Here is a 25,888-nt window from a genome sequence, read left to right as displayed (position 1 = left end):
TCCAGCATCCAATCAGCAACTCCGTTAGGTGTCATGTGGGGTGCATCTCCAAAAGGCATCATCAGGTTGGTATGCAGGACGGTTGGCCTTGACCAGGTTTAAACACAGTTGCCAAGGTTGGAGACCCCTGATCTAAATTAGGCATTTCCAGTGGCTATTTCCAATAATAGCAATAGCAATAGCAGTTAGACTTATATACCGCTTCATAGGGCTTTCAGCCCTCTCTAAGCGGTTTACAGAGTCAGCATATCGCCCCCACAAACTGGGTCCTCATTTCACCCACCTCAGAAGGATGGAAGGCTGAGTCAACCTTGAGCCGGTGAGATTTGAACCGCTGAACTGCAGATAACAGTCAGCTGAAGTGGCCTGCAGTACTGCACCCTAACCACTGCGCCACCTCGGCTCTTAACTTGTTAGTCTACTCCTGCTCTCTCTCTTTCCCCTATCTCAAATTCAGAAGACCACCTGTGGTATTTTTCCCTTTTCACCCTCCTCACCCACCATCAACCAACCCATATTTACCTAGAAGATGTCTTGCAACCTTGGAAGAACGCCACTTCTCCACATTGTCCTTCAATCCAGAAGAAAAGATCAAAGGAGAGTTACAGTTGGACTTTCAGGCTCAGCATCAAGACCCAGCGTGGTGTCCCTCAGGAAGAAATCCAGGGTGAACCTCCCAAAATTAACAATCCGTTCTCATCAACTGGACCCAACTGGGTAGATAGCACCCCTGCTTTCAAGGAAAGCTTGTCCGTCCTTACTTATGGAGCTTCTCAGTCATCCAGGTCCTGGTTGTCCCAAAGGTGCTTCTTCTAAAGGCAAGTGGACTTTGTTTTTCCTTGAAGACATTTCGCTTCTCATCCAGGAAGCTTCTTGGATGGGAAGAGAAACGTCTTCCAAGAAAAAAACAAAGTCCAGTTGCCTTTAGAAAAAGCACCTTTGGGCCTTGTCTATCCGTCATGGGAGAATTTCTCCAACAGCACCATGTCTTCACACATTCCTTTTGTTCATAGGTGGCCCATTACCAAACAGTTGGAGATACAGTGTCCTCTCCACGGGAACCCTGCGCATGGTCCAAGTGTCACTTCATGATCAAGGCCACTATGAGTGCCATGCCACCAATGCTGTGGGAGCCCAGAGATTTTCTGCGAGCCTCAAGGTCACCCCACGCGGTAAGTGCATGCGCAAAATTCTTGCTGGTCTCCTTTTCCTCGATCAGTTGATTTCGTTCTGCCCTTTACCGATAGATCCCTAGAGGCACAGAAGAAGCAAAGCCAATTCTAAAGGTTTCCATGGAAAACAGCATAGGTAACATTCCCCTTTTCCCTATTAGCTCCCACCCCTTGCCCCGTCCATTGTCCACCGATTCGACATGTTCTTTGTGTTTTGAGAAACAGTCCGTGCAATTTGAAAGGTTCTCAGAATGTGACCTTGAAGTGTCCCTGTCCCTCCCGATTTCCCTAAGAATTCCACCCTCTCCCTTCAGTTTCTGCTATTGAGCTGTGAGAATTGCAGGTACCGATAGAATCCGAGTCGGCCTTGACACTGGTCTTCCCCAACCTCATATTTTCCGGAGTGTTTGGAGTTCAACGCTCATGGCCAACCCATCTGGAAGAAATGTCTTCCCTTAATTTCTGTCCCCAGTTAAATGCAGAATACAGCATAACAGTGTTGGAAGGGACCTTGGAGGTCTTCTAGTCCAACCCCTTGCTCAAGCAGGAGACCCTGCATACACCATTCCAGACAAATGTCTGTCCAATCTCTTCTTAAAGGCCTCCAGTGATGGAGCACCCACAGCTTCTGGTGGCAAGCCGTTCCACTGCTTAAACCTGACTCCATGTTTTCACCCCGCCCCCCCACCCCACCCTTTTATCTTTCCTAAACAGTTATGCCTGTATTTCTTCATCCACCTCAAGATACCGTTGCAGAAGTCGGCCAAGACATTGAGATCCCTTGTACCGCCCAAGGGGAGCCACAGCCAACGATAACGTGGTCGAAGGTCGGATGGTTTATCACTTAACACAAGCAGTATCGGCTTTTGTGTAGGGCTGGGAGCAATGGTGGGATTCAATTTTTTTTACTACCGGTTCTGTGGGCGTGGTTTAGTGGGCGTGGCAGGGGAAGGAAAGTTACTGCAAAATCCCCATTTCCTCCCGATCAGCTGGGACACTGTATATCAGTGTTTCTCAACCTCATCTGCTTCAAGATGTATGGACTTCAATTCCCAGAATTCCCGAGCCAGCGTTTCTGAAATCACCAGGCTAGAAACCAGGAGTTCTAGTCCCACCTTAGGCATGAAAGCTGACTGGGTGACTCTAAGCCAATCACAGAAGACGTGTGAGTTCTAATCCCGCCTCAGGCACCAAAGCTGGCTGGAAGACTTTGGGTCAGTCCCTCAGCCGAACCCACCTCACAGGGTTGTTGTTGTTGTGGGGACAATAGGATGAAGAAGGAGGATTAGGTATGTTTGCCACCTCGAGTTGTTTATAAAAGTAATAAAGGCGGGATATAAATTAAATAAATTGGTGAGGTGAATAGAATTTGCTCCTCCTTCAGAATAACACATGCCCCATCAGAAGCCCACATCCAATGTCTCCCAGCCAGAGATGGTATCCAGCAGGTGCTGACCAGTTCTGGAGAACCGGTAGCGGAAATTTTGAGTAGTTTGGAGAACCAGCAAATGCCACCTCTGGCTGGCCCTGCCCCATCTATTCTCTGCCTCCCAAGTCCCAGCTGATTGGGAGGAAAGGGGGATTTTGCAGTAACCTTCCCCTGGGATGGGGTGGGAATGGAGATTTTATAGTTTCCTTCCCCAGGAATGGGAAGGGAACGGAGATTTTGCAGTATTCTTCCCCTGGAGTGAGGAGGGAATGGAGATTTTGCAGTATCCTTCCCCTGGAGTGGGGAGGGAATGGAGATTTTGCAGTATCCTTCCCCTGGAGTGGGGAGGGAACAGAGATTTTGCAGTATCCTTCCCCTGGAGTGGGGAGGGAATGGAGATTTTGCAGTATCCTTCCCCTGGAGTGGGGAGGGAATGGAGATTTTGCAGTATCCTTCCCCTGGAGTGGGGAGGGAACAGAGATTTTGCAGTATCCTTCCCCTGGAGTGGGGAGGGAATGGAGATTATACAGTATCCTTCCCCTGCCACACCCACCAAGCCACACCCACAGAACCGGTAATAATTTTTTTTGAATCCCATCACTGATCCAATCCTTTCCCAGGTAGTTCTTGTTACAATATAGGGAGTCCTCAACTTACAACAGTTCATTTAGTGACCGCTAAAACGGGACCAAAAAAAAACTGATTTATGACCAGTGGTGGGATTGAAATAATTTAACAACTGGTTCTCTGGTTTCTTCCAACAACTAGTTAATCAAACTGTTCAGAAAGTTAACAACCGGTTTTCCCAAAGTGGTGCAAACTAGCTGAATCCCACCACTGTTTATGACCCTTTTTCACAGTTACGACCTCTGCAACATCCCCATGATCACGTGATCAAAATTCAGATGCTCGGCAACTGGTTCATATTTATTACCATTGCTGTCTCCCGGAGTCCTGTGATCCCCTTTTGCGACCTTCTGACAAGCAAAATTGATGGGGAAGCCAGATTCACTTAACAACCGGGTTACTAATTTAACAAATGCAGTGATTCACTTAACAACTGTGGCAAGACAGGTCACAAAATGGGGCAAAAGTCACTCTACAAATGTCTCACTTTACAACAGAAATTTTGGGCTCAATTTTCGAGGACTACCTGTAGTTTGTTTAGTGACCATTCAAAGCTACAGGGGCACTGAAAAAAGTGACACAACTGTTTTTCACACTTACGAAGGATTGAGCATGCCTGTGGTCACGTGATCAAAATTTGGCTGCTTGGCAACTGACTCATATTTATGACAGTTGGCAGTTGCAGTGTCCCAGGTGATCTCCTTTTGCGACCTTCTGGCAAGCAAAATCAAGAGAGACGCTGGATTCAGTTGACAACCATGTTATTAATTTAACAACTGCAGTGATTCGCTTAACAACTGTGGCGAGAAAGGTCGTAAAATGGGACAAAACTCACTTTAACAACCATCGGGCTTAACCAGAGAAATCTTGGGCTCACTAGTGATCTCAAGTTAAGGGCTACCAGATTTATATTCTGTTGGTGAAACAAATTAATAAATTAAATAAAGCCCGTGGCTCTACTTGTGGATGCCATTTTGACTTTTTTGACCTTGGTGGATGACTGTGGACCAGATCGTGGTCTCCCCACCAGAGAGAATCCTATTCATGATCCAGATTCCCCCCCCCCCCTTTTTCTACACCAGGACCGGATTCAGATTACAGAGAGTGGCAAGTTCCACATCAGCCAGGAAGGCACTTTATCCATCCGGGATTTGGGTCTGGCAGATCAAGGACAATACGAATGCATAGCCAGGAGTAGCTCGGGGCTAACCGCCAGTGCCATGCAGCTAACCATCATCGGTAAGAGCAAAAGAGACATTCTTCCTTCAAAACTGATTTTGTTTTGTTTTTGCCTAGAAGGGAAGGTAGGAGGGAGACTTCTAACTTCTAATGCCAAGGAGAAAGAGCATCAAAATGTTAACAAGTTAACAAAAAACCCACCCCCTTTTTTTAACCTGTATTGTAAGTGATTGTGCAGAGAAAGAGACAGGGCTTTGATTGTGGTTATCTTTCACATTAAGTGAAAGATCATGTCAACACGAATTACGGTTTCACCATTGTCTCCTCCATTAACTGTTTTGTCGCAAAGGGAGATCATGTGACCATGAGATGCTGCGTTGACTAAATCCAAGAATTGGTGGCAAAGTTGTTTTTTTTTTAAATGAAGTTTTTTTATTTGTTTTCAATTTTTTTTAAAAATATAAACTTTCCATCTTTCCATAAGCAGTGTGTCGTCTGGGTACGTATTTCTTCCCTAAATTATAATACATTGAATATTTAGAACATTATAAAACTCTATATTTCCTTCTTAACATATATTCTAATAAAAGTACAATAATAACATTAAACATCATTATTTTCATAATATTGGCACCAACAATTGTCCTTTAACTCTTATCTCTATTTTGCTATATTTTCTATTCTTTTTTTAACCCTCTTCTATTTCCAATTTCCTTTTTTATTCTCTAACCATTGAAAGAACACTTCCCATATCACAAAACAATCAGTTCTTTCTCCTTAATTGCCAATGTTAATCTACTCATTCCTGCAAAATTGGTTTTATTCAGCTGTTGTAACCATGAATAGTCATTGCATTGCAATAGCAATAGCAGTTAGACTTATATACCGCTTCATAGGGCTTTCAGCCCTCTCTAAGCGGTTTACAGAGTCAGCATATCGCCCCCACAGTCTGGGTCCTCATTTCACCCACCTCGGAAGGATGGAAGGCTGAGTCAACCTTTGAGGTGGTGAGATTTGAACCGCTGAACTGCAGATAACAGTCAGCTGAAGTGGCCTGCAGTACTGCACCCTAACCACTGCGCCACCTCGGCTCTGCATTACCTACGAGCTGTTGAGATCCTAGTCAAATGAGCCTCTTGCTTAATTTTCATGAATCCTTTAAACTAATTACATTCTTATTCTTTTCTTTTCTTTTCACCGGGAAAACAAAGCCACGAACATCGGAAGGAGCGGCGATACCTTTGTAGCCACCTCCATCCAGGAAGCCATCAGCAGTGTGGACTTCGCCATCAATTCGACACGCACCGAACTGTTCAGCAAGTAAGACTATCAGAAATGCCATAAACATTGAATGAGATTTGTTGCCACGCTGCACATCAGGTAGATGCAACAGGTAACAATCAACCATTGAGTCATCGGTGCTGTCTGAGCTTGGTTGTTTTCTTGCAGACATTTGATTACCCAACTAGATAATATCATCAGTGCTTCAAGGGTATGGACTTTGGTCTTTGTTTATATACAATTGGCTTGCCCTGTCAGAATAGGAGTGTTCTTGGTGGTTCCTTGATTAGGCTGTCTTTACTGTTTGTTTGATTGATTGATCAGCCAAGGTGGCGCAGTGGTTAAATGCAGCACTGCAGGCTACTGCTAGATCAGCAGGTCAGCGGTTCAAATCTCACCGGCTCAGGGTTGACTCAGCCTTCCATCCTTCCGAGGTGGGTAAAATGAGGACCCAGATTGTTGGGGGCAATATGCTGACTCTCTGTAAACCGCTTAGAGAGGCCTGAAAGGCCTATGAAGCGGTATATAAGTCTACTGCTATTGCTATTGCTATTGATTGATTGATTGTTTGAGTTGGTAGTTTCTTGATTGTGGAATTGTATACTGTTTGATTATTTGTCTAGTATTAACAGAGGTGGGTTCCTACCAGTTCGCACCTATTCGGTAGAACCGGTTCGTCAAATCTACCGAACCGGTTAGAAGAGGTTCTACCAGTGGACCCGGAAAGCAGGCCACACCTACAGAAGAGGTTCCAAAATTTTTTGAAACCCACCACTGGTCCTTGGGTAGGATTATTCTACACTATCATGCTCATATTTATAAAACTCAATGCCTCTGTGAAAGGGAAGGATGACTACTGCGTTTGTGGTGCAATCAGAACATTGCGTGTGTTGAAGTTGTTTTAACGCAAACCAAAGATGCCTTTTAAAAAACAAGTTTACCTCATATTCTTATGCATGCCAGTGCTGTGTGTGAGGTAATTTAAGGTGGTTCTGACAAGTGTTGTCGGCATCTTCATATCCGGTCATATGGGTGGCAAGCCACTCCCATCCGGTCACATGGGTGGCAAGCCATTCCCACAAAGGAGGCCACACCCACAGAGTAGGTTCGAACAATTTTTGAAACCCACCACTGAGTATTAATCATGGTGTTCTCTGTTCATCTGCATGTTGATTGCTTGCAAGGAGATGTTCTGCGAATTTTGTTTCCCTTTTGGAGCTTTGATTGTCTCTTTTAAATAGTATGAAGAAGTTGTTTATCTCTATGTGCCTGTTAATGGTTGATTTAACGGAGTGCCAGGCTCCCCAGAATTCTCACAGTTGCTCACCGTTTCCCACTTAATGTCCATGTGTTGTGCAATTAAGGATGTCTTCTGACTGCTAGTTCATCCATGTGTCCTGTTAGTGTTCTGCCTGCCTGTCCTACATAGTGGTTGTTACAATCCCTTCTAAGCATCTTCTAAGCACTGAGGATATTACCTAGTTTGGGTAATGAAATGTCTGCAAGAAAATAACCAAGTTCAGAGAGCACCAAGGACTCCACAGTTGAACACTGAACTGCAAATATACTCTTCGATTGGTAACAACCAACCAGTCAGGAAATTAATTGGGGGAAAAATATTACAATGCAGAAATCGAAGTTTGCAAGATATGATGAGCCACTAAAAGGATCACATTCTGTGCCTCCCAAACAGGAGACCCAAAACACCGAACGAATTGCTGGCCCTTTTCAGATATCCACGAGACCCTGATACCATCGAGACCGCTCGGGCTGGAGAAATCTTTGAGAGAACCCTGCAGCTCATTCAGGATCACGTCCAGCAAGGATTATTTGTGGACATGAATGGAACGGGTATAAAGTGGGAATAGTCCCCCTGCTTTTTTTTTTAGTCGTAAGAATATACTCCAGGAAAATAAAAACTGATTTTCGTTTTTTCTTGCTAAGTGGTTAGCAGGAGCACCAGAGCGCCCTGCAAAATTCAGTGGGCATTTCCTATATTCTAGGCCAGGGGTCGGCAAACTTAAACACTCAAAGAGCCATTTGGACCCGTTTCCCATAGAAAAGAAAACACAGGGAGCCACAAAGGTCCTAACCAAGGTGGCGCAGTGGTTAAATGCAGCACTGCAGGCTACTTCAGCTGACTGCAGTTCTGCAGTTCGGCTGTTCAAATCTCACCGGCTCAGGGTTGACTCAGCCTTCCATCCTTCCGAGGTGGGTAAAATGAGGACCCGGATTGTTGTTGGGGGCAATATGCTGACTCTGTAAACCGCTTAGAGAGGGCTGAAAGCCCTATGAAGCGGTATATAAGTCTAATTAATAAATAAATAAAATAAATAAATAAATAAATAACCAGAAGCCCCTGTTCAATTCTGGAGCTGACCGGAAGTTCAGTTCCCCCACCATAGAGTCTCCTCCTCTTACCTGTCATAACCGAAAGCCCTATCAATTGTGGAGACAACTGGAAAACCCTCCCCTTGCCATAGAGTCTTCTCCTGGCGCACTGTGTTTCTCCCCCCCACCACCACCACTGGAAGCTCCTCTCAAAATTGTGGCACCGACCGGTGACGGAGCCACAGCAGAGGGAGGAAAGAGCCACATGCGGCTCCAGAGCCACAGTTTGCTAACCCCTGTTCTAGGCAACCTTCGTTGGGGTCTTAGGCTGTTAAATTATCCCATTATGAAATCTGGAAAGCCATTTAAAAAAAAAAAGATAAATTACACCATTTCATACTGAATGGCTGTGTTCCAAACTCCTAGAGCTGTGATGGTGAACTTTTGGCACTGGCCCCACCCCCATTTGTGGTCATAAATGGATAAGTTATGCCCTGGAATAGACATAAACAATCAGGAAAAAGATGGATCTGTTGGTAGCATCTCATAAACTCGCACAGCCTGGAAGCTGAGAAGAAACACCTCGAATCACTGAAAGAGATGCTGCTTTCATGAACTAAACTCTTAATGAGTCTGAGAAATTCTCTTCATTAGTATCGTCCCGTCCTTCCCCCCCCCCCCACCTCACCAGATAAGGAACAATGCTGGACTTGGCAGTAAAGTGTAAGCAAATTGCAAAATGTAGGAGGCTAGAAAGTGGGAGGCCGTGAGTTCAAGTGTCGCTTTAGCCATGAAATGCAGTTGGGTGACTTTGGGCCAGTTACAAAGAAATGGTGAGTTCTAGTCCTGCCTTAGCCATAAAAGCCAGCTGGGTGACTTTGGGGCAATCACAAAGATGGTGAGTTCTAGTCCTGCCTTGAAAGCCCGCTGACTGTCTATGGGGTAGTCCCTCTCTCCCAGCTCAATTCATCTCACGTTGTTGTTGTTGTGGAAACAATAGGAAGAAGAAGTTGTGTTATCTATGTTCACCACCTTGAGTTATTTGTAAAAATAATAAGGAAACAAACAAATATAGTTCATCCACTTTGATTCTAACTCCAATCCAACATTTTAACCTTGTCTTGCAGGCTATCGCTACAATGACCTAGTTTCCCCGCACTACCTGAACATGATTGCCAACTTATCGGGATGTTCCGCCCACCGCCGCACCCCCAACTGCTCCGACATCTGCTTCCATAAGAAGTACAGGACCCACGACGGGTCTTGCAATAACCTCCAGGACCCTATGTGGGGCGCATCCCTCACGGCCTTCCAACGGCTGCTGAAGCCCGCTTACCAAAATGGCTTCAACCTTCCCCGGGGCTTCTCCTTGGCAGAAGATTCCAGGGATCTCCCCCTTCCTCTGCCTCGCTTGGTCTCGACCGCCCTGATTGGTACGGAGACCATCACCCCGGATGATCGCTTCACTCACATGCTTATGCAGTGGGGGCAGTTTCTGGACCACGACTTAGACCAGACGGTGGCTGCCATCAGCATGGCGCGTTTCTCAGACGGGGCGTCATGCAGTCAGGTGTGCACCAGTGATCCCCCTTGCTTCTCCATTATGATCCCCAAGAATGACCCCCGGGTACGCCGAGGACGGTGCATGTTCTTTGTGCGTTCCAGCCCCGTGTGCGGCAGCGGGATGACCTCCCTGCTGTTGAATTCCGTCTACCCCCGGGAGCAGATCAACCACCTCACCTCCTTCATCGACGCTTCCAATGTCTACGGCAGCACCGAACAGGAGTCCCTTGAACTGCGGAATCTCAGTAACCAGAATGGGCTTCTGAAGTCAGGCCAGGTGGTTCCGAGTTCAGGAAAAGCACTCCTGCCTTTCGCCACCGGGCCGCCGACTGAGTGCATGCGGGATGAAAGCGAGAGCCCGGTGCCGTGTTTCTTGGCCGGGGATCATCGGGCCAACGAGCAACTGGGATTGACTTCTATGCACACCTTGTGGTTCCGCGAGCATAACCGGGTGGCTGCCGAGCTCCAGTCTTTGAACCCTCACTGGGATGGGGATACCATCTATCATGAGGCTCGCAAGATTGTGGGGGCCCTGATGCAGCACATCACCTATTCCCACTGGCTTCCCAAGATCCTTGGAGAAGCTGGGTTGAAGGTCATGGGAGACTACAAAGGTTACGACCCCACCACCAATGCTGGCATCCTGAATGTTTTTGCCACCGCAGCTTTTCGCTTCGGCCACACCCTCATCCATCCGCAACTCTACCGGTTGAATGAAACTTTCAAGCCCATCCGGCAAGGCCATGTCCCACTTCACAAGGCGTTCTTCTCTCCATTCAGGATCATCCAGGAAGGTGGCATTGATCCCCTTCTGCGTGGACTTTTTGGCGTGCCTGGGAAAATGCGGGTGCCTTCTGAACTCCTCAATATGGAGCTGACTGAGAAGCTGTTTTCAATGGTGCACTCGGTCTCCCTGGACCTGGCAGCCATCAATATCCAGAGAGGGCGCGATCACGGCATCCCTCCTTATAATGACTTCCGGGTCTTCTGCAACCTCACCTCTGCTCAGGAGTTTGATGACCTCAGGAATGAAATTAAAAATCTGGAGATCAGGGAGAAACTCAGGAGGTATGGGAGCATGGACAATGGATGCTAGAGAAGTCTCCATCTCCCTTCTTTCTCCTCCTTCTGTGTCTCCATCTCCTTTCATCTTCCTCTTTTCTGTTTCCTCTCCCTTCTTTCTCCTTTCTCACTCTATGTCTCCATCGCCTTCTTCCTCTCCTCTGCATCTCCTCTCCCTTCTTTCTCACTCTGTCTCCATCTCTTTCCTCCTCCCTCTCCTCTCTCACTATCTCCCTTCTTTCTCCTTACTCCGTGTCTCCACCTCCTTTCTTCTTCCTCTCCTATCTCATCTCCCTTCTTTCTCCTTCTCTCATTGTCTCCCTTCTCCCTCTCCTACTCATCTCCCTTCTTTCTCCTTCTCTTTCTCACTGTGTCTCCATCTCCTCTCTTCTCCCTCTCCTTTCTAGCTCCCTCTCCCTTCCTTCTCCCTCTGTCTCCATCTCCTTTCTTCTCCCTCTCTTTCTCCATCTCTCTCCTTCTCCATTCAACTTGTTGGGCCAATGCTTCTCCAATGTCACTCTCCCAGTCTAATATCATAGCCACGATATCTGTCCAGTGTAGTTCTAGGTTTATCCGTTACCACTTCAAAAAGCTGAGCCCTTTGTCTCTTCTTGAAAGATAAAAATTTCACCCCCATGAAAATCCTTGCAGTCCCTCCACTGAATCTGCTCCACGTCTCTTAATCTTTTCCTCCTTCGCTCCTGCAGCTTATATGGAATTACAAAGAATGTGGACCTCTTTCCCGCCTTGATGGTAGAAGATCTTATCCCAGGAACCAGAGTAGGGCCAACTCTCATGTGCCTACTGGTGACCCAGTTCAGAAGACTCCGAGATGGAGACAGGTAATTCCCAATTTCCCCTCAGAAACCAGTCTCTCTACCAGCGTCTTCAGTCTGGCAGCCAGCAGGTATGTCAGTCCCCATCAACCTTGCCAGAAAGATCGTGCTAGTTAACAGATTAACAAGAGTTGGAAGGGATCTTGTAGGTCATCTAGTCCAACCCTGACCCGCTCCCGCCCAAGCAGGAGACCCTACCTACACCATTTCTGACAGGTGGCAGTCCAGTCTCTTCTTAAAGCCTCCAGGGATGAATTGACATCCAACATTTGGAGGCTGCCAGGTTGGAGAAGGTTGCTCTTTATTCTTTCACCCAAGCAACTTGCTGTTGAAGTGATTTACCCTATTTCCCTGTAAATAAGACCTCCCTGGGTAATCAAGCCCAATCAAGCTTTTGAGTGCATGCGCTGAAATAAGCCCTCCCCTGAAAATAAGCCCTCCCCCCAAAATATTGCAACACAGCAGCAGCCATGAGGTGATCACGCTCAATGCCTCCTGCACCTCAAAAATAATAAGACTTCCCCGAAAATAAGGCCAAGTGCTTATTTCGGGGGTCAAAAGAAAATAAGACCCTGTCTTATTTTCGGGGAAACGCGGTATCATAATTTATTATTTGTCATAGCTGTTTATATCTTACTTTTAAGGATAACAGTCTCCTCGAAAGGGGCTTTCAATCCAGAGTGACAATTATAAACAAAACACAGTATTTGGTGGTTTTATTTACTGTTAAACCCACTTCAGCAAATTAGCCTTTCTCTCATTTCCTTGGGGAATCTGTTGTTTTAATCAAGGCTCACCAGCCCTGGCAAAGAGCGTGTTTTTAAATTAGTTGTATCTTATTTGATGAGTTCCCATCTGTTCTTGCCAAGATATAGCAATAGCACTTAGACTTATATACCGCCTCACACAATGGTGGGATTCAAATTTTTTTACTTGCGGTTCTGTGAGCATGGCTTGGGGGCAGGGCAGGATGGATACTGTAAAATCTCCATTCCCTCCCGGTCAGCTGGGACTCGGGAGGCAGATTTAGATTTAGATTTAGTTTATTTGTATGCCGCCCTTCTCTGGGAGGGACTCAGGGCGGCGAATAACTCGAAAGGGGAAAAGGGGATACAAACACACTACACGTAATTAAAATACACAAGAGTCATACAGCCATACAAGTCGAGAGGGGAGGGGAACTCATCAACCCCAGGCCTGCCGGCACAGCCAGGTTTTGACGGCTTTGCGGAAGGCCTGGAGAGAGGTGAGGGTCCGAATCTCCGCGGGGAGTTCATTCCAAAGGGCCAGAGCTGCTACAGAGAAGGCCCTCCCCCGGGTAGTAGCCAGATGGCATTGGCTGGTAGACAGAACCCGGAGGAGGCCGACCCTGTGCGATCTAACGGGTCTATGGGAGGTAATTGGCAGCAGGTGGTCTCTCAAGTACCCAGGTCCAATACCATGAAGAGAATAGAAGGGCTGGGGCCAGTCAGAGATGGTATTTACCGGTTCTCTGAACTACTCAAAATTTCCACTACAGGTTCTGCAGAACTGGTCAGAAACTGCTGAATACCAACTCTGGCCTCATAGTGCTTTATAGCCCTCTCTAAGCAGTTTACAGAGTCAGCCTATTGCCTCCCACAATCTGGATCCTCATTGTACTGGCCTCGGAAGGATGGAAGGCTGAGTCAACCTTGAGCCAGCCAGGATCGAACTGCTGGCAGTTGGCAGTGTTAGCCTGCAAAACTGCATTTTAATTGCCATGGCTCTTATAGAGAAGCACATCTAGAGGCTCTATGGAGATTCTCAGTCATCCAGGTCATGGTTGTCCCAAAAGGTGCTTTTTTTCAAGAGGCAACTGGGCTTTCTGTTTTTTTCTTTGAAGACTTTTTGCTTCTCATCCGGGAACCTTCTTTAGCTCTGACTGGATGGCGATCCTTCCATTTCCCACCATCCAGTCAGAACTGACGAAGCTTTCTGGATGAGATGCAAAACGTCTTAAAAATAATAATAATCCTGTTGCCTCTTGAAAAAAGCACCTTTGGGACACATCTGGAGAGAGGAAAAATGTTCTTATAAGTCCATAATTAAATCTCCCTCTTTTGAGTTCTCCAGATGTTCTACACCCTCACCTTTTTGCTTCTCTCTATTAGGTTTTGGTATGAAAACCCAGGTGTGTTCACTTCGGCCCAGTTGACACAAATCAAGCAGGGGTCCTTGGCCCGCATTATCTGTGACAACAGTGACCACATCCAGCAGCTCCAGAGGGATATCTTCCAGGTGGCCTCCTACCCTCAAGGCATGGTGGACTGCAGTGAAATTCCCCAGGTGGATCTGCGTTTGTGGAAAGACTGCTGCGAAGGTGAAGAAATCCCAGCGCGGTGACACTTTGCAGGAATAGGTCAAAAAAGTGCCTTTCTCCACTTAGGAGACACTATTTCCTGTTCTGACCTAGGCTTCCTGATACAGTAAAAAGCAGGCGCTTAGTCCCCCAAATCCTCTTTTTATTTCAAAGGCTGTGAATTATGTTCATTCACAGCTCGTAATTAGTCCCAACTAGTTTGTGAAGGGTTGCGAAATCTCCATTCCCACCCCACTCTGGAGCCAGCCAGAGGCGATAGTTGCCAGTTCTCCGAACGGTTCCACCACAAATACGCAAAGCCCTTATCCGCGGAGACATAAGCGCGAAGACTAATTCGCGCCGTTCGAAGCGCTAAGGAAAAACGCGACCCTACCGCGATGACATAATCACGGAGGGCAAATCCACGCATTCCCAAGCACTCAGTACCCTAAACCTAACCCTAAACCTAACCCTAAACCTAACCCTAAAACAAACCCCTAAGCCTAATCCTAACCCTTACCTTAATTGAAATTGGCTTTCTGCCGCGGCGCCGTTTTAAAGCGCCCTTCTGTTGCCACGCTGTTGTCGTGGCGGTGATGAGGCGCGGTGATGACGTCGCAGCTTTAGCAACGCGCTTATGTCTCCGCGGATAAGGGCTTCGCGGTTTTGTCGTGCCACGTCTCCGAACTACTCAAAATATACGCTACCGGTTCTCCAGAACGTGTCGGAACCTGCTGAATTTCACCCCTATTCATAACTCAACATTTTTTCAGTGCCATTGTCACTTTGAACGGTCACTAAATGAACTACCTGTAACTATATTTCAGAGTCCTTGGTGCTCCATGAGTTTGATTGCTTTCTTGCAGGCGTTTCATGACCCAACTAGGTAACATCATCAGTGCTACAAAGGGGTGGGGTTTACTCCCTGTAAATATACTTGCCGTGTCAGTGTGGGTGGAAATACTGTTTTTTTGTCTTGGTGGTTCCTTGATTAGACTGATTATTTGTGCTGGTAATTTTTTGATTGGGGTATATTGTTTATTGCTTGATTGTTGGTATATCTTGGTGTTAATCTCTGCTTATCTGGCTGTTGATTGCAGGTGAGGAGGTGTTTTGGTCTTTTTGCTTCCTTTTTCAGCTTTCATCATGTCTTCAGACTGCCAGTTGGTATTCATGGATGCACTTTGCTAGTCTCCTGCTTGCCTCTCCTACATAGTGGCTGTTACAGATTCTTCTAGCACTGATGATTAAATGTCTGTAAAAAAAAAACAAAGCTCAGAGACCAGTTGAACCCCGAGTTATAGACATTCTCTTTCATTGGATTTCTGAGTGCAATTCAATTCCTGGTTTGTAACTCAACTCTGAGTTACGTATGCTCATTCCAGAGGTGGGTTTCAAAAATTGTTCGAACCTACTCTGTGGGTGTGGCCTCCTTTGTGGGAGTGGCTTTCCGCCCATGTGAACGGATATGAAGATGCCGACGACACTTGTCAGAACCTCCTTAAATTACCTCACACACAGCACTGGCATGCATAAGAATATGATGTAAACTTGTTTTTTAAAAGGCATCTTTGGTTGGCGTTAAAACAACTTCAACACATGCAATGTTCTGATTGCACCACAAACGCAGTAGTCATCCTTACCTTTCACAGAGGCACTGAGTTTTATAAATATGAGCATGATAGTGTAGAATAATCATATCCGAGGACCAGTAGTGGGTTTCAAAATTTTTTGGAACCTCTTCTGTAGGTGTGGCCTGCTCTCCGGGTCCACTGGTGGAACCTCTTCTAAGCGGTTCGGTAGATTTGACGAACCGGTTCTACTGAATAGGTGCGAACTGGTAGGAACCCACCTCTGGCTCATTCGCAGGAGTCCATTCATAATAACCTCTGGTCTGTGATTGTAATTAAAAAAAAAGTTTCACAATCAACTCTTCCTTTCTCCTTCACCTTCCACGCACTTCGCCCCCGTTGCCTGAGGGAGAACATTCCTGGAGTATAATCCTATGGAAAATCGATGGGGCTCTCTGTGTCTGGTTGTGTATGAACCACAGACATACCCATTCATAAAGCTGTCATTGAAAGGTGGAGAAAAAGGGAATGATAAAAGAAGTGAAAGTTCACCTGCAGTGGCCTTCAACATAGGTAGCGTGACATAGTCCTTGCATAAAAAATGTGAGTTGATACATGCGTGTTAAGAGACTTCATTCTTTGAGGCACATGGAGGTGAATCACCTGATGAATTGAAATCCAGCTGTCTCCCAGAGAATGGTATTTTTGAGGCACCTCATTTCATGGATTGCATACAACATAGAAGAATAGGATCGGAAGGGACCTTGGAGGTCTTCTGGTCCAACCCCCTGCTTAGGCAGGAGACCCTATAGCAGTCAGGACAAACAGCTGTTCTTCAAAGCCTGCAGTGATGGAGGGCCCACAACTTCTGGACAAAAGCTGTTCCAGACTGTTTGTTTTCACTGTCAGGAAACTTCTCTTTTTAAGGTTCTTCCAACTGTTAATTCTTGTCCTGCCCTCCAGAGCCTTTGCCGTTTTTGTTTTTCTTCTCTGCCCATTTTCTAGAGTCTCAACATCTTTTTTTGCATTAGGGTGATCAGAAATGGATGAAGTGTTCCTACAGCGCCCTCACTAGTATCCTAAATAAGAGAATGTCTTCTTGGAGAACATAAATGTTTTTCCATTGAAGTTTAGATGTAGTCCTGTTTAACTGTTTAACTGTTTAACTGTTTATTTCATTTGTATGCCGCCCTTTTCCCCCGAGGGGGACTCAGGGCGGCTCACAGCTCAAAACAAGGGAAGGGGGGATACAAACAATTTGACAACAACGCAAAACAATACATAATTTAAAAGCGCAACAATCATACCATTCGAGATAGGGGCATGGTTCTTTAGCCCCAGGCCTGTCGGAACAGCCAGGTTTTAAGGGCTTTGCGGAAGGCCTGGAGGGTGGTGAGGGTGCGAATCTCCACGGGGAGTTCGTTCCAGAGGGTCGGAGCAGCCACAGAGAAGGCTCTCCTCCGGGTAGTCGCCAGTCGACACTGGCCAGCGGATAGAATTCGGAGGAGGCCTAGTCTGTGGGATCTAATCGGTCTGGTGGAGGTAATTGGCAGCAGGCAGTCTCTCAAGTACCCAGGTCCAATACCATGAAGGGCTTTATAAGTGACGACTAGCGCCTTGAAGCGTCTCCGGAGACCAATAGGCAGCCAGTGCAGCTCGCGGAGGATAGGTGTTACGTGGGTGAACCGAGGTGCACCCACGATCGCTCGCGCGGCTGCATTCTGGACAAGCTGAAGTCACCGAATGCTCTTCAAGGGCTGCCCCATGTAGAGCATGTTGCAGTATATCGAATTTGTCACCGTTTCTTAATGCGTTTTGTCCAACAAAAAGTGGCCAAGGGGTGTTGCTGACTTGAGATTAGCTTTTTGGAAAGAGAAGTGAACATGTGCTTTCATATAGAACCCATTTAGCTGGTTCCCCTGTATCTTCTACATGCAGGGAGAATGAAGAAAGCTAAGATGGCGGATACGGGCATTTATGAGTTGTTGTTTTTTTCAAAAGTTGTGAAATTCTTCTTCTTGCCCTAGATTGCAACACAAGAGGTCAATTAAGGGCGCTCTCACAGCAGTTCCGAAGCAAAAGATCATCCAACTTCAGCTATCCAGAAGAAAACCCATCCAAAGCCATCTTAGGAGAACCAAGGTATATTTGTCAGCTGCTGCTTCTTACACTTACGTAGCTTAAGATTTAATGGACTCTTTTTTTTGAAAAATCTCATCCTCTGTATATTTTTTGCACGATCAACACATTTATGGGTTTATTCACAGAAGGGCTAAGGCAATTTCAGCTACATTGTGTGTGGACGTCAACTCCCAGAATTCCCCAGTCAGACGAAAAAGCCAGTTGAGAAACATTGGACTAAGGCTACCAGATGTGGTTTGAGAAATTCCACATGACTGCAGTATGGTCTAGTGCAGTGTTTCTCAACCTTGGCAACTTGAAGATGTCCGGACTTCAACTCCCAGAATTCCCCAGCCAGCATCCGCTGGCTGGGGAATTCTGGGAGTTGAAGTCCGGACATCTTCAAGTTGCCAAGGTTGAGAAACACTGGTCTAGTGGTTATTGTTCTAGTAGCTAAGGCACCAGGCTAGTAACCAGGAGACGGTGAGTTCTACTCCCACCTTAGGCATGAAAGGTAGCTGGGTGACTTTGGGCCAATCCTTGTCTCTCAGCCCTCACAGGTTGTTTTTTGTGGGAAAAATAGAATGGGGAAGTAGTATTACGAATGTTGAATGTTGCCTTGAGTTATTTATAAAAATAAGAAAGGTGGGTAGAATAGAAGAGGAATAGAAGAGAATCATTGACCAAGTGTGATTAGACACGCAAGGGATAAAAATAATAATAATAAAAAAGATTAAAATTGCAAAGGGTTAGCTTTTTCTTCAACCCTTTACTTCCACCTAATAGTAATTTGGTTACCCTAAGCCAGTGGTAGTCAACCTGGTCCCTACCGCCCACTAGCGGGCGTTCCAGCTTTCATGGTGGGCGGTAGGGGTTTGCTGTAACTCTGCGCAGTGGGTAGAGTGCAGTACTGCAGGCCACTTCAGCTGACTGCTAGTTCGGCAGTTCGGCGGTTCAAATCTCACCGGCTCAGGGTTGACTCAGCCTTCCATCCTTCCGAGGTGGGTAAAATGAGGACCCAGATTGTGGGGGCAATATGCTGACTCTGTAAATTGCTTAGAGAGGGCTGAAAGCCCTATGAAGCGGTATATAAGTCTAACTGCTATTGCTATTGCTTTATAAATTTTATAAAGTTACTTCCCTACTTTATAAATCACCATTACTGTGGAACTGGTGGGCGGTTAGAAAATTTTACTACTAACAGAGATACAAAAGTGGGCTGTAGGTATAAAAAGGTTGACTACCCCTGCCCTAAGCAGAATATCTCTCCGCTAAGTTTACTAGAAACTCCCACATAAACATTATCTCACTTACATATCCCCGTGCACTCCAGCAAAGTTCTAATCCTTGCTTTTATTCACTTCTTGTTAGGGTGGAGGAATCGCCTTTGAAAGATGAAGAAGACCTCAGATCTTTAGTGAAGGGACTTGAACAAACTATCTTTTCTCTTCGGAAACAGGTACCTGGGTGGGGAGAACTGGGTTATATCGCCTTCTGTTTCAAAGTCCTTGTCATTTGTAAGGAATTCTGGTTGTTTCATCTGTGAAGGCTATCCAAAACCTCTTATGGAACCTGAAGTTTCTGTAAGCAGTCCACAGTTGCTCTATCAAGGAGACGGGCAGCATATAAATTGAATAAATAGATAAAGTTGGTAACATTTTTTTATGAATGGTATTTTATATTACTGGCTTTGTGCACCTTACGACTTGGCCTTAGCAAAAACCTTGCCAATGATGCTCTTCTAAATCACGGTAACATAAATCATTATATATGTGGGATGCTAGTCATCAAATCAACCCATCAGGTCATCTCTACTACAGCCTTCCTCAATCTTTTACTCTCTGGGTATCTTAAACTGCACTTTCCATAATACTATCAGGCAGGCCATTGTGGCAACAGTCTAGCACAGGGGTGTCAAACTCACATTGTCACGTGACATATCACAACTTTTGCTAAATTGAGGGTGGGCGCGGCCAGCATTTGATACATCTGGTCTGCGGGCCAGGAGTTTGACACCCCTGGTCTACCATCTTTGAAGGACACTAAATTAAGAATGGTTGCCAGGTTCATTACTTCCGATTAACAGTGATTGCTTCCGATTAATAGCGATTAATAGATTGGTCCCCCTCTACTAATCGCTCTCCTGTTTTTTTTTTGCTGCCAGGTCAATGGCTTGGAAGGTCAACTCAGAAGACACCAAAGAATCCTTGCTACTAAATATGGCCGCCATCTAGAGAATGGAGCAAAGGAGAAAAAAAGATGACCTCTTTTAGGTGCTGCTTGAGTGAGAGGACAATCTGTGGGTGAAAGAAGGAAGGGTGGGTTGAGGAATGTTTTCTGGAGCAAGGCCAAGAGCATTGGTGTCCATAGATGGGAGAAATGGTGACCCAGGGAAGAAATGACTCAACTGATGCACTTCTAACGCCCAGTAGTTCAATGCACATCATGACTTCATTGATGGAATGACATCAGGATTCCTGTATCACCATGTTGATGTCACTGTGGCTTATAAAAGACAACAGTCATTAAGAGTACTATTTGGATTGCAAGACTCACTTCTGAGCAGCTGGTCTTTCTTAAGCCATGCACCTATCTCTTTTTCTCAAAAAAAGAAAATAATCTTGTATGGTATTGGTAGTCAAGTGTTGAAATAGCAGAAGTATTGATAGGCAGATGCAATGATGGTCTTTCGTTTTCAGAGGAAAGGTAAGAAGGTCAAGACTCCCACAAGTGAATTTTCATCCTTAATGACTTAATGGACATGTCCATGTAGTTTTCTCTATGTCACAAACGGGGATGTTTTGCTGTGGCCTCCTGGGATATTTTTTTCAGCTTTCCTGTTTAGTTTGCAGATCTAGGATTTCTTGATGGTGTCATATCAAAGTGTCCAAAATATCTAACCCTGTTTAGCCTTTCGATATCAGCCAAAGTCGAACTAAAGATTTCCACCTTCTGAGATACTTTCAAGTTAAGCTTGATTCCTGGTGGATTCATGGATTCATACATGTTACTTTCTGGGTCACAATAGGGAAGCGATTTGTGTTGGCGCTGACCTATTGCAGCATGTGGGTTATTTACTTCCCACTTAGTCCATAGCTATGGTTTTCTCTGATGGCCTCCGGCTGAAGTACTATCTAGACACGACTTTACAATATTTAGTCTTAGATCAGACTGCCCATGTGTTGCTACCCATTAAAGATGAATAACAGAATGACATAGTTGGAAGGAACCTTGGAGCTATTCTAGTCCAACCCCACACTCAAGGAGCAGATCCTATATCAGTGACGGCAAACCTTTTTGGCACCAAGTGCCCAAACTGGAATGCACGTGCGCGCGCATGTGTGCATGCGCCGGCCAGCTGTTGTTCGCATGCAGTGGAGCACTGGAAATCTGAAGACCAGCTGGCCAGTGCGTACCCAACACTCCGACGCATGCAAAGACCAGCTGGCCACAGCACGCGTGCCCAGAGAGAGGGCTTTGCGTGCCACCTCTGGCACGCATGCCATAGGTTCAGAATCATGGTCCTATACCATTTCAGACAAATGGCTGCCCAATGTCTTCTTAAAAACCTCCAGTGATGGAGCATCTACAACTTCTGAAAGCAAGCTGTTTCACTGATTAACAGTTCTCAATGAAAGGAAAATTCTCCTTAGTTCTAGGGTTGCTTCTCTCCTTGATTAGTTTCCATCTGTTGCTTCTTGTCCTGCCCTCAAGTGCTTTGGAAAATAGGCTGACTCCCTTTTTTGTGTGGCAACACCTACTTCTAGCAAATTAGATGCTCTTGAGTAGTTCTACTTCAATATATTTCATTTTTTCCCCATGCTTCCTTACTTGAGTCTGGCAATATACCCAGGTTGTGTTGCACAAGCAGGCCTTATGGATTTATAGGCTTAGCCCGGCTAGCAGTGAATTCTAGTGCACATTCATTATATGGAAGTAAAAAGGTAGGCCTTATTTCTTCCTAAAGTACATCTTGAAAAGAGACAGGCATGTGAGAGAGAAAGACAGAATATATTCCCTTATACCTCCCTTATACACAAAAGGACAAAAAGTTAAACTATCAATAGGTCATCCCAAAGCTGCTTTTGAGAGGGAACCGGACTTTCTGGTTTTTCTTTGATGACGTTTCACTTCTCATCCTCTTGGAAAAGCAATAGCAGATAGCAGATTTTTATATACCGCTTCATAGGGCTTTCAGCCCTCTCTAAGAGTCAGCATATTGCCCCCAACAACAATCCGGGTCCTCATTTTACCCACCTCGGAAGGATGGAAGGCTGAGTCAACCCTGAGCCGGTGAGATTTGAACCGCTGAACTGCTGATCTAGCAGTCAGCTGAAGTGGCCTGCAGTACTGCACTTTACCCACTGCGCCACCTCGGCTCTTTCACCCTTTGGGGCAATCATGACTTTCATGACTGAGACTCTCCATAGAAATTTACCAATAGGTCAGAGGAAAAACACACTGCTTTGTGAAGGCACTGGCATTATCTGTCTCTTTCTATTCATTTTAGCAGTCGACTCACAAGTAGAGATCTTGCCCTCTCTAGCAGCTACTGTATTTTTTGGAGTATAAGACACACTGGAGTATAAGACACACCAAGGTTTTGAAGAGGCAATTTTTTTTTAAAAAAGGTTTTGCACTCTGCAAGCCTCCCAAAAACGGCCCCTTTTTCGTGAAAACAGGCCCATTTTTTTCCAAAAAAAAGGCATGAATAGCCTTTGGGGACGTGCAGAGTGCTCCGGGGGGGGGGGGGGGGCGCGGCTCAAAAGCAAGCAAAAAACGGCCCATTTTTTGCAAAAACGGGCCCGTTTTTTGTCAAAAAAATTTGCATGCATAGCCTTTAGGAGGTTTATAGAGTACTCCTGGGGGCTGGGGGGGGCAGAATTGTGCAAAAAACAGCCTTTTTTCACTCATTTCTGCCTTCCCCAGCCCCCAGGAGCTCTCTGAAAGCCTTCTACAGGCTCTGCACGGCCATTTTTGCGAAGGGGGGGGTGGAGTTTTAGGAGGCAAAAAAATGCTGTATTCAGTGTATAAGACGCACCCAGATTTTCAGCCTCTTTTTTGAGGGAAAAAGGTGAGTCTTATACTCCGAAAAATACGGTATATACTTTTTCTTCTGCAAAATGCCTGGTTCAAAGATGTCACTGCTTCTTAGCTTCAGAAACCTAGGTCCACTTAAAGGACAATCAAGCAAAGCCAACGATGACAAAATACGAATAATCAACCAATCAAATCAAGAAAAGCTTCAACAGGTATTTAATTAGTAAGACATCTTACTGTCTGAAGACTCGAGCAAAGACCTAATTAGCTGGAAACAAGCATGTATTAGAAAAAACATGCTGGGAACATGGACTAAATCAACAATATTCCCTTTGGTTGATGTTGAGCAGTCATTCCTCAGTTGTGAACATGTCAGAGATAAATACCAAGCTGATTGGAAACTTCTCTTTGTTACATTAAGCTAGCTGTGACCTCAAAAGCTGCTTGAAATATCTCCAGCTGCTTAAACTCTTTCACAAATGACATTGCTAATCTCCTTAACTCCAGGAGGTTTCTAAGATGAAGCATACTACAAAACTGCAAATTTGGGTGATTGACATCAGAACATTTACCCATACCTTGTCTTTGGATATTTCTCCGGGTTTCCACTTGCCTTCCTGTACATCATGCCTCATTACTTACAGCCTGTTGTTGCTGAGATAAGACAATTAGGAGGCGAGCCTGGAGAAATATCTGAGGCTGGGAAGATGTTCTCAAAAATGTTCAGACAAAATGCCACATGTCCAGCTGGAATTCACCTAGCATAGCTGTTGTGATGGATTCTCCTTGTCGATTCAGAATCACTCCAAGGACCTATGTCTGAAGTGCCAGCCAAAGCAATAAGATCTTTATAGTAGTTTCTACTGCACAATTATTCCATTGCTTCAGCTAGAACTGTTTTGAATCTGATTTCAGATTAAGATATCTGATGCTCTTTCATTGCATTGAGATGCTTCAGGAAATTAAGTGGTGCTATGCTATACAGGTAATCCTTGCTTCATGACCACTCATTCAGTGACAATGGCACTGAAGGAGTGGTATTTATGACTGACCATCGAAGTTCTGGCCATTACAGTATCTCTGCAGCCACATAATTGTGTTTCAGAAGCTCAGTGATTGGCCCACACTTCTGTCAGTTGTCATGTGATCATAATTTTGAGGTTTCCCTGTTGGCTTCCAACATGCAAAATCAATGGGGAAGCCAGCAGGAAGTCTGAGGCAGTCACATTTGTGTTTCAGGCACTCAGCAATCAGCTCACACTTCTGACCATTGCAGCATCCCATTGTCATGGGATTGTGATTCACAACCTTTCCTGTCAGGCTTCCAACAAGCAAAGTCAATGGGGAGGACAGCAGGAAATTGGAAATTATGGTCACATAAGGTCCTTTGTTAATAACCCACACAGTCCTTATCTAACAACAGGAACTGGGACTGCCATAACTGGCAACACTAAGTGGCATAGTCACATGGCTTTCAACTTCTGAGTGAGTTGCTTAACAATGGATTTTCTGTTCCTAGTTAGCATCATTAAATGAGGAAGATATGTATTCTGTTGCAGTTCACAGTGGCCAGTATAATATATTTTAGATAGAGGTTACCGTTGGCTCTTGGGATAAGGAAATCTCCAGAGACAGTTGGTGCTAACAACCTTGAATATGAACATAACGCTTGCTCTTTCCAAAACAAATTTTCCTAAAATATTTTCCAACATTTAAGGAAGGACAAGAACCTGCAAAAAATTCTTTTTTGTTACCAGATATTTAGGATTAGTGAAAAAGAGAATTCACAGAAAAACCACATACGTAGAGATCAGTTGTCTGTAGCTAAATCTTCAAATTCCAAAGACTCCTCAGCTAAATTGCCTACAATCCACATAGGGATTTTGATCAACTGTAACAATCTTGCAGATGTTCCATTTAAAATATCCCTTTCTTCTAAACCAGCAGTTTAAATGTGGATTTGGGGGGATAATTGTATAACCCTTCAACCCTATTTTTCCCTTTTTTCTGTGGAAAAACGCCTCAAACTTCCCTCCTATTAGAGCAGTCTTTCAAACTCAGCAACTCTTAATATGTATGGACTTCCATTCTCAAAATTCCTCAGCGAGTCATGCTGATTGGGGAATTCTGGGAGTTAAAGTCCAAACATCTTAAAAGTTGCTGAGTTTGAAAGACACTGCTCTAATAGGGAGGAAGTGAAGTGGCTATCAACCCACCACAGTTATCATTTTGTCCCTCCTTTTTTATATGCTTTCCATTTTTCCCTCTAGTTTTTGAAATCTGGGACTTGAAAAAGTAGACACTATTCTAGAGGGTGATCACAATAATTGGGAGAAAAAACCCATGCCCCTGTTGCATTTATTTTCAGTTTATTTTGGGAACATCTCAAGTAGGGAATTTATTTTTTTCACAACATACACTGGTGATTATGCAATACACAACTGGTCATGCACCACTGCAGTTCACAGATTTAGCAGATTCTCCTTCTAGATTTTGGGAGATGGGAATATATTTGTTTCTAATTTTGCTCCAGGCAATTACAAATAAAGCTGTTGTATTCTTTCTGAAAACATTTTGGTCCATTTTTTTTTGTACTGACTCCTTTTTCCTGGCTATGGCTTTCTCCATAAAAATTCAGTATCTCTTTCTGTATTATTTGGAATGTAATACTCTCCTTCACCAAGCCAACTGTCATTACAAAATGCATGGTCAAAGTGATTTGCAAAAGGAAAACATTTGGTAGGCTAACATTCCCCTGTCCTAGTTTTTAAGTTGAGGATTCAACTTACAGGTGGTTAGATTATCTTTTGTCATGTGTTCAAGCCTTCCCCCTTCTATTGCACTAAAAAGAGCAACTGGCAAAACTTAGCAAGGTCTCTAAAGCTGGATCAAAAAGCTACTTTGGAGAGAGGGGTTACATCGGGCACTGAGAAGATACCTGAAAGGAAGCAAGTTTGGATACTGTGGCATACATCTGGCTTTCTCTGCTTGCTGCCCATCACTTGTGTTGGGAGAGATATGTTCCAGCCAAGAAGGAAAGGCTGGGATGCAACTAGTTCATACTTGGGGTATATATAGAGAGCCAGGAAAAGAAGATAAAGGGGCTGTTGCTCTTGCAGGTTGGCTTCAGAATGAACCTCTACTACTGAAAGGGAAAGACCGACTCTGGCCCAACTTGCTAAGTAATATATTAAACTACAGCACCATTGATTGACTGAATTGAACTGCTGCTCTCATATTCCTTGCACAATTTGCAAGATGTGGAGTCATTTATAAGAAAAAAGTGTGATAATGCAAAGCAATAATTTATAATATAATTCAAATTAAACTACGAGGTAATACAGAACAGCAAAACT

The 25,888-nt window shown here is 45.0% G+C and overlaps 1 protein-coding gene across 1 annotated transcript in view; it reads left to right on the top strand.

Moving 5' to 3' along the window:
* Nucleotides 1-21,654, top strand: part of LOC106540587 (peroxidasin homolog) — a 104,641-nt gene extending 82,987 nt beyond the window's left edge. Inside the window, exons 12-22 of the mRNA XM_087720605.1 lie at nucleotides 1,014-1,172; nucleotides 1,887-1,999; nucleotides 4,311-4,467; nucleotides 5,619-5,727; nucleotides 7,382-7,539; nucleotides 9,147-10,650; nucleotides 11,352-11,486; nucleotides 13,613-13,821; nucleotides 17,399-17,513; nucleotides 18,864-18,951; nucleotides 19,657-21,654. Of these exons, the coding sequence (XP_087576731.1) occupies nucleotides 1,014-1,172; nucleotides 1,887-1,999; nucleotides 4,311-4,467; nucleotides 5,619-5,727; nucleotides 7,382-7,539; nucleotides 9,147-10,650; nucleotides 11,352-11,486; nucleotides 13,613-13,821; nucleotides 17,399-17,513; nucleotides 18,864-18,951; nucleotides 19,657-19,755 (2,846 nt within the window). The 3' untranslated portion in view covers nucleotides 19,756-21,654. The remainder of the gene's footprint in view (nucleotides 1-1,013; nucleotides 1,173-1,886; nucleotides 2,000-4,310; nucleotides 4,468-5,618; nucleotides 5,728-7,381; nucleotides 7,540-9,146; nucleotides 10,651-11,351; nucleotides 11,487-13,612; nucleotides 13,822-17,398; nucleotides 17,514-18,863; nucleotides 18,952-19,656) is intronic.
* The last annotated feature ends 4,234 nt before the right edge of the window (nucleotides 21,655-25,888 follow it).

Source organism: Thamnophis sirtalis, unplaced genomic scaffold (genome assembly GCF_051295495.1).
Source record: "Thamnophis sirtalis isolate CommonGarterSnake01/CBP01778 unplaced genomic scaffold, rThaSir2_p1.2 scaffold_7, whole genome shotgun sequence".
NCBI classification, from domain to species: domain Eukaryota; kingdom Metazoa; phylum Chordata; class Lepidosauria; order Squamata; family Natricidae; genus Thamnophis; species Thamnophis sirtalis.
This window is presented reverse-complemented; position numbering and strand designations above follow the sequence as displayed.